This window comes from Anneissia japonica, unplaced genomic scaffold, assembly GCF_011630105.1.
Source record: "Anneissia japonica isolate Jap-2015-1 unplaced genomic scaffold, ASM1163010v1 scaffold4446_len648930_cov198, whole genome shotgun sequence".
In the NCBI taxonomy this organism is placed as follows: domain Eukaryota; kingdom Metazoa; phylum Echinodermata; class Crinoidea; order Comatulida; family Comatulidae; genus Anneissia; species Anneissia japonica.
Genome location: NW_022683639.1, coordinates 612,704 through 624,654, shown reverse-complemented (window position 1 = coordinate 624,654; position 11,951 = coordinate 612,704). Strand labels below are relative to the sequence as shown.

Genomic DNA, 11,951 nt, shown 5'->3' with positions numbered 1-11,951 from the left:
GCGGATTTAGGTCATTGGCAGATAGACGACTGTCTCTTATACACATCTAGATGTGTATAAGAGACAGCATCTAGGCATACACAGCAAACACAGGATACGCAATATTCACTTCACAATGAAAACGTTTTTAAGATTGCCAAAAACATGCATATTTTTCCTCCCGGTCGTCCTATTGTTCCTAACATAGGCACTCTCACGGAACGCTTATCCGGTTTCATTGACAGTATCCTCAACCCATTACTCCCCAATATCTGTCTCTTATACACATCTAGATGTGTATAAGAGACAGCATCAGAACTGTCAATAAGTTAGAGGAATTCTCATTAAGGCATAGTATATATAACCTAATTCTTGCAAGTCAACCACCTAAACGACAGCATTTTTTTTGACGTTATGTGTACTTCTAAATTTGGAATGATAAACCAATCATTCTTCTCTGCAAGAAATTAATAGTAATAATAACGCATTAAATGTCATCCCGCAACGTATTCTCAAACCAGTTAATATAATTAGAAAGAAATCTCCAGTCACTTGACTACAAAACTCAACTGCAACACTTTCATTCACCAGGTAAACAGAAACATTCCTCGATGTACAGTAGTATTATAATTCTGTAGTGATATAAAGTCATATATTGTTTGCATTGTTCTACAAATTATCTAATTTCCTTCCGCCAACATGAAAGTGAACTCATGATTTTTCCTGTTTCTTTGATTTACAATGGACTTTCACTCAATCATAGGCATTATATATAATTCCTGTCTCTTATACACATCTAGATGTGTATAAGAGACAGACATACATACGCGTGTGTATATATATACACACGCGTATATATGTGCGCATGCGTATATACATATATATACATGTATACGTATATATATATAGGTGTATACGTATATATATATATGTGTATGTATATGTACGTGTATATATATATACACGTATATATATATATAGGACCTATATACTTTTTAAGTCCTGTATCATGCATAGGAACGTTGACGCCTCCAAGGCTCTGGTATTTAATCTATTCATGCTGCTGTAGTTTTTCCTGATAAATAAATATTAATGTAAATTATAAATTCAATTCAATTCAGTTCAATTAAATAATGATTTACAGGGTTTGTAACATTGACAAGAATTAATTTAATTTATATATATATTTTAACATATCAAAGAAACATTAACATAAATTTTGAATTTTTTTTTTTTTTTTATGTTCTAGACATTGAGAGTCCCATTGTAAAATGTCCTGATGATATTTCCATGAGTACATCCTCAAGCCAAGTTACAGTGACCTGGAATGACCCAACAGTCACCGACAATGTTGATACTGATCTGTCAGCTACTTGTACTCCATCTTCTGGTTCATTATTTGTTCTTGGTTCAAATGATGTCACTTGTGATGCTACTGATGCTGCTGGTAGGACAGGTAGCTGTATGTTTACAGTTTATATCATTGGTAAGTCTCCAAGGCCGTGTTTCTGCATAAAGTATAATTTCTCCGATAAATTGTCTTAAAATTCTCTCCATATATTTTATCGCATCATTAGGGTTAATTGTAGCTGTAGAAAACTAAGAATGGGTGATAAACATTTTAAGGATGGGTGGGTGATAACATTGAGTAAACTCAACATAATAAGATTGGATTTTAAGGATGGAAAAGTGGGTTAATAAGGGTGGGTTGAGGACCCTGAAATTAGCTTTAGATTGGGTGGAAAACTCCAAGGCTGGGTGGCCTCCGTCCACCATAACTACATCCCTGCATCATGTAAAATTATGGACATTAACGCAATGCGTTCAACATCAAAACATAGGTTGAAACACTGTTAAGAATGATAAAAAATGTCATTTACAGTGGCGGATTCAATGGGGGGGCTAGCCAGCCCAGGTCCCCCTAAATATTTCAAAATTTTTTTTAAATTGAGAAAAAAAGAAAATTCTTTCAAATTTTGAGTCTAAGAGGGCCATTTCCGGCCATCGAGAGGTGCCATAGTCATAAATTTTCTTGCATTTCATCAAGCAATGGATGTTTCTTTGTGACCAGAGGCGATGGCGTAGACACGAAAAAGCTGTATAAGCCGCCTTAACTCGGGCATTGATCTCACAGAGTCGATGCTGCCGTCGGCCACTATAGAACTCCCTATACAGTGGGGTGTTGTTGATCAGAACTGAAAGTATGTCCTTGAGTGATGTGGAAGGAGTGAAAACTTTGAAGCATTTATAGAGAGCCCTAGGTCACTGGCAACATGACTGAATATAATAAAAATCTTCTGCAAGTCATTGTGGTTATGTGCAACAAAGGCGGTGTCATCAACATACAACAGCTCGCGAACAAGAACAGAGTGGACGTTAGTCGAGCCAAGTTGAAGACTTTTCCCACCCTGGTGCGGATGTAGACCCCTTCCGCCAGATGTTGGTTGATGAGCTCTAAAACTGCCGACAAGAAAACTGTAAAAAGTGTGTGTGCCCATGGGCAACCTTTGTTTCACACTATGCGCAACCCAGAATTCTTCCGATGTCTCGCTGCCTATGCAGACCTGGGCAAACATGCCATCATGGAATTGATGCAGAAGTGATATACACTTTGAAGGGATCCCGTATCCGATTAGGAGAAGCCAAAGCCTTCTCGTGGAATGGTGTCACCCCCCCCCCCACTCCTTTGATTTTAATTTGAATCGAAAGCTTCTGTTCATAAGCATGCGCATTCACATTTCTATCAGGTTTTTGCGCAACCAATCAGGGCTCAGAAAGCGTACCAAAGATTTGTTTCGCGAGAATAAATTCGCCTAGTGAAAAACAGACTTAAAAAACTCGGGATCAACCCGGACTTTTTCGTTTGATGTAAATGGGAAATGCACCTACTGGAAGTAACCCGGGTCGACTCTGCCTTTGTCAGCGTAAAAGGGGTATTATATATAATTCATCTGATTTCTGTCCAGCTGCTCTTCAGTTTTTCTCATTTAATGATACTTGGTATTGGTGGATACTCCAACAGTTTCAATGTTGTGTTGTGGAAAATAGCACTTGGCTACCAATATCAAACAGGGTAGTTCAACAAATTAATTTATTATGACATACCCAACAAACCATTACTGTTGTCCAATGTGGGATATTATTATTTTGCGGCCATTTTGGCAACCATCTTGCAAGTTTCTGAATTTCACTTTTAGTAATGAAACTGTATGCTTCTAACATTAAAGTCAGGCTCCGGAGGGAAAAAATGTTTTGATATATTGTAGAACTGATTTTACTAAGACAGAAAAAAGTTGTTTGATGAAAAACTGGGGAACAGTGAATGAGATACAGATTTTTTAATATTTAAAAACTGGGGGAATAAGGTGTAAAAATGGGCAGTTACGCCCCTTTTCCCCCAGTTTTTAAATATTAAAAATCTGTATCTCATTCACCGTTCCCCAGTTTTTTGTCAAACAACTTTTTTCTGTCTTTAGAAAAATCAGTTCTACAACATATCAAAAATTTTTTTCCTCCGGAGGCTGACTTTAACATCTCAAATCGCAGACTAAAAAAAGCCACTGTTCTATGGAATGGGAGTGAATGGTCAATATTAAAATTTGGCAGATATTTTGGCAGCCATTTTCGATCTCTGCAACCGGCAACGGCTGAAATTGACTTTTGATAGCGCTCTGTATGCCCCTAACATTTCAAATCATGGAATAAAAAACACCACTGTTTTATATAGAATATTAAGAGAGTTATGGTCAATATGACAATTTGGCGGCCATTTTGGTGGCCATCTTGGATTTTTGCAACCGCTAATGACTGAAATTGACTTCTATTGGTTCCACTGTATGCCTTCATTTTCTCAAATCATAGGCTAAAAAAGTCACTGTTCTATATGGAATAAAAGGGTGTTATGGTAAATATTAAAATTTGGTGGCCATTATTAGTATTTATTTATTTATTTGATCAAAAATGTTTTTAATGATATAAAATAAAGCTATTTGTTTAGATAACAAATGCCTAGTGTTCTTTTGCCGAGTAAATAAAAATTGATGATTTATCACAACTACTTTGTATTCAACTTAGCCGAGATCGACTGTAGCAATACAACAGCATATCTGTACTTGATAAATTGGAAGGAAAATGATTGCAAATCATACTAGCATAGATTTCTGAAAAACATGGCAATATGTTAGTAAACAGTCGCATTATGATTTTATTGAGCTTGTAATCATGAGCCTGCAATCAACACATAACATGACAATAGCATTATAGTATGACAATATTATGCCTTGGGTTGTAAAAGAATAGGGTATAAAAGTGGTTCGCCACCTAAGAAAGTTAAAAAGGCAGGTTATTCAAAGCCCAGGCACAACTGCTTCAGTGCCGAAGCTTCAAATCAAGCTACAGTGACCTGGATTGACCCAGCAGTCAGTGACAATGTTAATACTGGTCTGTCATCAGCTACTTGTAATCCACCTTCTGGTTCCTCATTTATTGTTGGTTCATATTCTGTTACTTGTTCTGCTGCTGATGCTGCTAATAATGTAGGCAGTTGCATGTTTGCTGTCAATGTTGAAGGTAAATTATATTAATTTGTCTGTTGTTTATTGATGATTTGAAACATTTTGTATTATTGTAAAGTTTTCCATCTCCATGTTTATTTGCTCTAGACTATCCAAGGTTTTATAGAATTTTTTTTAGGACATTTGTATTTATAATTAATGTCTAAATGTCTCTTAATATCTTTTCATTTATATTACCATATTCATTAGCTGTAGATGACTCTCCAGGTTTTTAATATTTTTTCTTATGTTTTTGGGATTGTGTATTTCTAGGGTAAGTTGTTGACAAATAGGCTCACAGCAGGCACCTTTGTCTACTGCCCTCCATTGGAAATGTATTCATTCAGAAAATATTTGATAATGTTAAAGTAATGAATAAATTGAATACTGGAACTTACTACTGTAGTGGTGTTCAGTCCAGCTTCACTGAACTTATTCAGACAACTGACCCATTGGATTGGTCACAATTATTCAAGCGGATTTCAATCCCAATGTGACATGGATGACCTGATGACATAGCTACATACTGCAGCCTGATGTTGACCCAATAATGAGAATGACCCATAGGCTAAACTTTTTTTATACCTTATTTAGCGAACCCGCTGACTGCAAATATTGATGATTTCGAATGAAACTAAATTTTATTTTGGGCCAATTAACGCACCCACTGCCACGAAAAAGTGGAAACTTCAGAAAAAAATAAAAGTTTTTCTTTATTTTTATTACAGCCTCTGCTACCTTGAAATCTTCCAAGATAAGATATGTATATTTCTTCCTAATTATATAAATTTGAAGCATATAACATCCTATTTTACATTCACCAATGAAATTGTGTTTTTAGTTTCGTCCTCCATTCGGATGTTTTTGGAAAAACCATTTGCTAAATAAGAAAACAAATTTTTATTTTTATTCCACCCTCCTCCGATGATCTTTAAAAAAATAAGTATGCGAAACAAGGAATAAAAAAAGTCTTGCCTTAATGACTAAAAATGTTGAAAAATTTTTTATCGCTAGGTTACCGAAAAATGCATAAACCTGATGAAATTCCTATTAGACAGTATTTTGTCCAAAGCTACAGGTTACTTTAAAAGTAAATGGCATTTGTTTTAATTTAAATTTTAGTTTATTTTTGTATGTCAACTGTTATCAGCTAGTCTAGGATTGTTTCTATGATAAAAATGGTTTCCACCATGTCTAAAGTTTTTACCAAAATAAAATATTAAATTGGGGATGAATTGAGACACATTTTCATACCTTTTGTCTCAAGATGGTCACTATTTAAACAGGTGCTGGTGTGCTGGTCTGTATTTGATTTAGCATACTGTATATTTCCCAGATTCCATATAATGCTATAACTGTGAGTATAATAACAAAAATATGGTAGTGATTCCGAAATGTCTTTTTATCTCTATACTATAAATGCTTTTTTTTTTTCACTAACAGTACCTGTACCTGAAGAACCAGTTCTGACCTGTATTGGTAGTGTTAATGTACCTACATCTCCAGGCCAATCAATAGGAACTGTAACTTGGAGTGAGCCAATAGTAACTGATGATATTGACATGGGCTTGACAGCTACTTGTACTCCACCTTCTGGTTCATCATTTCCTGTTGGTACCAATACTGCTATGTGTACCGCAACTGACAGTAATGGCAATGTTGGTTCCTGCACAATTACTGTTTTTGTCCGTGGTAAGTTTTGCTCATTTATGAAACCATTTGTAATATTTAGATTCAGTAGAACCCCTATTCAAAGGACACTTTTTCGTGAAATGAAGTATATCTTTTAACACTATGGCCATACCCCCCTTCCCCACCCCATTAGGGCAATAGGAACAATTTTTGAAACGATTATTAAATAATCATATTTTCAACCCTGGAGTAAAAAGGGACACATAATTGTTGTCTTTTTTGTCTTGTTCATTAAGCTGGGCACACGCTGCACCATACAAGTTGTATGGCTGTTGGCAGGTGAATCCATGTCCAATCTCTGTGAGCGTTTCATACATCAGCTGATAGTTGGTGGCAGTCTGAGTAGATCATCATTAAAAACTTTGCGCACATTTCATTCTATTTTGTTCTCTGTGGAATTGTGTTTGCCGACAACTGTCAGATGCAGTGTGTACCTGCCTTTCAAATTTATATTATAGATCCACTGAGTGTGGTTATTCGTGTAAAATATTCATTGTTAATTTTAACCCTTCACATTATGGGATTTTTTTTTTTTAATGGTAGGCCTATTGTTCATACCATATCAATTTTATTCATAATATTTAATCTATTCATGCTGCTGTAGTTTTTCCTAATAAATAAATATTAATGTAAATTATAAATTCAATTCAGTTCAGTTCAATTAAATAATGATTTACAGGGTTTGTAACATTGACAAGAATTAATTTAATTTTTATATATATTTTAACATACTGTATCAAAGAAACATTAACATAAATTTTGAATTTTTTTTTTTATGTTCTAGACAATGAGAGTCCCAATGTAAAATGTCCTGATGATATTTCCATGAGTACATCCTCGAGCCAAGTTTCAGTGACCTGGAATGACCCAACAGTCACTGACAATGTTGATACTGGTCTGTCAGCTACTTGTACTCCATCTTCTGGTTCCTTATTTGTTCTTGGTTCAAATGACGTCACTTGTGATGCTACTGATGCTGCTGGTAGGACAGGTAGCTGTACGTTTACAGTTTATATCATTGGTAAGTCTCCAAGTCCGTGTTTCTGCATAAAGTATAATTTCACCGATAAATTGTCTTAAAATTCTCTCCATATATTTTATCGCATTGTTAAGGTTAATTGTAGCTGTAGAAAACTAAGAATGGGTGATTAACATTTTAAGGATGGGTGGGTGATAACATTGAGTAAACTCAAAATAATAAGATTGAATTTTAAGGATGGAAAAGTGGGTTAATAAGGGTGGGTTGAGGACCCTGAAATTAGCTTTAGATTGGGTGGAAAACTCCAAGGCTGGGTGGCCCCGCCCACCTCCGTCCACCATAACTACATCCCTGCATCATGCAAAATTATGGACATTAATGCAATGTGTTCAACATCAAAACATAGGTTGAAACACTGTTAAGAATGATAAAAAATGTCATTTACAGTGGCGGATTCAATGGGGGCCTAGCCGGCCCAGGTCCCCCTAAATATTTCAAAATTTTTTAAAAATTGAGAAAAAAAGAAAATTCTTTCAAATTTTGAGTCTTTCAAATTTCATCAAGCAATGGATGTTTCTTTGTGACCAGAGGCGATGGCGTAGACACGAAAAAGCTGTATAAGCCGCCTTAACTCGGGCATTGATCTCACAGAGTCGATGCTGCCGTCGGCCACTATAGAACTCCCTAGACAGTGGGGTGTTGTTGATCAGAACTGAAAGTATGTCCTTGAGTGATGTGGAAGGAGTGAAAACAACCTGAGACTTTGAAGCATTTATAGAGAGCCCTAGGTCACTGGCAACATGACTGAATATAATAAAAATCTTCTGCAAGTCATTGTGGTTATGTGCAACAAAGGCGTTGTCATCAGCGTACAACAGCTCGCGAACAAGAACAGAGTGGACTTTAGTCGAGCCAAGTTGAAGACTTTGCCCACCCTGGTGCGGATGTAGACCCCTTCCGCCAGATGTTGGTTGATGAGCTCTAAAACTGCCGACAAGAAAACTGTAAAAAGTGTGTGTGCCCATGGGCAACCTTTGTTTCACACTATGCGCAACCCAGAATGCTTCCGATGTCTCGCCGCCTATGCAGACCTGGGCAAACATGCCATCATGGAATTGATGCAGAAGTGATATACACTTTGAAGGGATCCCGTATCCGACTAGGAGAAGCCAAAGCCTTCTGATGGAATGGTGTCACCCCCCCCCCCACTCCTTTGATTGTAATTTGAATCGAAAGCGTCGGTTCATAAGCATGCGCATTCACATTTCTATCAGGTTTTTGCGCAACCAATCAGGGCTCAGAAAGCGTACCGGAGATTTGTTTCGCGAGAATAGATTCGCCTAGTGGAAAACAGACTTAAAATGGGAGCAACTCGGGATCAACCCGGACTTTTTCGTTTGATGTAAATGGGAAATGCACCTACTGGAAGTAACGCGGGTCGACTCTGCCTTTGGCAGCGTAAAAGGGGTATTATATATAATTCATCTGATTTCTGTCCAGCTGCTCTTCAGTTTTTCTCATTTAATGATACTTGGTATTGGTTGATACTCCAACAGTTTCAATGTTTTGTTGTGGAAAATAGCACTTGGCTACCAATATCAAACAGGGTAGTTCAACAAATTAATTTCTTATGACATACCCAACAAACCATTACTGTTGTCCAATGTGGGATATTATTATTTTGCAGCCATTTTGGCGACCATCTTACAAGTTTCTGAATTTCACTTTTAGTAATGAAACTGTATGCTTCTAACATTAACATCTTAAATCGCAGACTAAAAAAAGCCACTGTTCTATGGAATGGGAGTGAATGGTCAATATTAAAATTTGACAGATATTTTGGTAGCCATCTTTGATCTCTGCAACCGGCAACGGCTGAAATTGACTTTTGATGGCGCTCTGTATGCCCCTAACATTTCAAATCATGGAATAAAAAGCACCACTGTTTTATATAGAATATTAAGAGAGTTATGGTCAATATGACAATTTGGCGGCCATTTTGGTGGCCATCTTGGATTTTGCAACCGCTAATGACTGAAATTGACTTTTAAGGGATCCACTGTACGCCTTCATTTTCTCAAATCATAGGCTAAAAAAGTCACTGTTCTATATGGAATATAAGGGTGTTATGGTAAATATTAAAATTTGGTGGCCATTATTAGTATTTATTTAATTATTTGATCAATAATGTTTTTAATGATATAAAATAAAGCTATTTGTTTAGATAACAAGTGCCTAGTGTTCTTTTGCCGAGTAAATAAAAATTGATGATTTATCACAGCTACTTTGTATTCAACTTAGCCGAGATCGACTGTAGCAATACAACAGCATATCTGTACTTGATAAATTGGAAGGAAAGTGATTGCAAATCATACTAGCATAGATTTCTGAAAAACATGGCAATATGTCAAAAGTTCTGCATTCTGGAAATTAGTTCTGCATTATGGAATTTAGATTAGCATTCTCATTTTCCGCACCCTATCCCACACCCTACACCCAAGGCCGAAATCTTGCATACTCTTTTCACTTATATAATGAAAATGACAAAATATATGAAAATATATAGAAAAATATAATAAAATGTGACTCACAGTTTTTATATCATCCACTTCAGACTGGAGGCTACTAAGCTGCAAAAAAAAAACAGAATACTGTAACAAGAATGTTTTAAATACTATTGTAATGCATATCTTTACCTATTATAAAATCGATATTATCAATGTTAATTATTAAAATCGTGCATTTGTCTAATAGTACGGACAGGGCGTAAGAATTAAACTTGGGTAGCGTAAAAGTGGCTGGAGCAGCGGTTGGACTCTGAATCTTGAGGTCAAGGGTTTGAACCCTTACAGTGAATTTCTCTTATGTCTTTGGCCAAGACTACCTACATTTGTCCATTATAGCCAGGGGCAGATCCAGAGATGTCCAAAAGGGGGCGGCCGAAATTTGGGCCGATCGAGACAACAATGTCCTAGGGGTATGGGGGCATGCCCCCGCAAAATTTTTGTATTCTAGACGCCCGAAAATAATGTTTGAGGCGTTGTGGGCTATCATTTATTTCTTTTTCTTTTTTCTTTTTTTTTTTTCTTGTTTTTACCTCCCAAAAGGAGGGCTGGGCTGGTCCCCCCCTAAATCCGCCTCAGATAGCTTTCTCCTTCCAAAAACATTTACGTACACTCTCTTACTCCGCAACTTTGAAAGACTACCTTGCTATAATACAGGTATTATGTAATAAAGTATCCACATGGGCATTCGGTTATCAAGAAATGTGTGGTGTTGTTTACTGTAGTGTTCTTTCTCTTTACAGGTCTTATATTTACTTTTATCTTTAGCTCATGATTCATCACATTATTCCTCCATACCGGATTTATTCGATCTTAAAGGGTTAATACTAGACGATAACATAGTGTCTAGCTTCCGAGGGGCGCATATACACAAAAAGCACTTACAACTCAAATAGCATGTTGTTTTTGTTTTCCAGAAGGCTTTGCGGCCCTCCAAAAATGTTACGAGGCCCAAATTTGGGCCACAGACCATAGAACGTTGAATTAGAACATCCCTGATTTAAAATAATAATAATTTTAGCTTATATAGCGCATTATGCTAAAGCCTTAATGAGAAATGTTCTGTCGCTTTCATCTAGACTATATTGATGATGTGATGATGAATTTTACTATATAAAGGTGTCATTTCAGGCCATCTAAAGGTACTATTTCCTCAAATTTTCTCACCTTAGCCCTAACCATTGGTGCATCTGAGGTGGTTGTGACTCACAGCTTTTATTTTGTATGGTACATCACACATACTAATTATATGATCTCTGTGGTTACCGAAAATCGCTGATAAAAGATCATGAGAATTTGCATTTCATTTTGACTACTATATAATGGTGATGTGATAATGATGAATTTCACTATATAAAATGTCATTTCCGGCAGTTTTGAGGTGCTTTTCCTCATTTTTTGTATGCACCCCATACAACCAAATCCTGCATCCTCCCCAGAGCAGCGCACCTTCAAGTAGACAGGCTGGTGTGACTGTTTAAGAATTTGGTTTTATTTTCAGTGGGGAATTAGTGAGGGCTAAGCTAGGAAAAAGTGCTACAGTTACACAACACATTTTCCATTTAATTCATCATTGTGTGATGCATATTGTGATGTATGTGTACCGTAATGCATATTTCATAATGTGATATGTATGACATGTTGTGAATGTGATGGACATATGACAAACACTCATGACATGTGATGCTGTGGGAGCTAGTCCACACCTCGAGTGCTTTGATACTTCTGTATAAAGCGCTATATATCCAGTTACATTACATTACATATTACATGTGATATACAGTATTTGCCATGGGAATAATATGACATGTAATACATGAAATGTGATGCATGCCATAACCTGTGAGATGCAGAATTACAAAAAGTGCAGGTTATGATCAACAAACTATTGTACGTATTAATATAAAAACCTCTATAATTACAGGTTCTTTGGGCCAACCCACTGTGATATGTCCTGATGATATAAACCAATTAGCTACAGTGACCTGGAGTGACCCAATAGTCCGTGACAATGTTGATAGTGGTCTGTCAGCTACTTGTAGTCCATCTTCTGGTTCATCATTTAATGTTGGTGAAACTGATGTCACTTGTTCTGCTGTCGATACTGATGGAAATAAAGCCAGCTGTTCTTTTAGTGTTAACATAACAGGTAAGGACATTCTACTACAGCAGGGTGTTATACAG

At 36.4% G+C, this 11,951-nt stretch overlaps 1 protein-coding gene across 1 annotated transcript in view; it reads left to right on the top strand.

The window, feature by feature from the left end:
• The window catches only part of LOC117100696 (hyalin-like), a 28,809-nt gene that overhangs the window by 8,646 nt on the left and 8,212 nt on the right, over positions 1-11,951 (top strand). The window contains exons 4-7 of the mRNA XM_033240485.1: positions 1,229-1,465; positions 5,976-6,224; positions 7,009-7,245; positions 11,692-11,916. Coding sequence (XP_033096376.1) covers positions 1,229-1,465; positions 5,976-6,224; positions 7,009-7,245; positions 11,692-11,916 — 948 coding nt within the window. The remainder of the gene's footprint in view (positions 1-1,228; positions 1,466-5,975; positions 6,225-7,008; positions 7,246-11,691; positions 11,917-11,951) is intronic.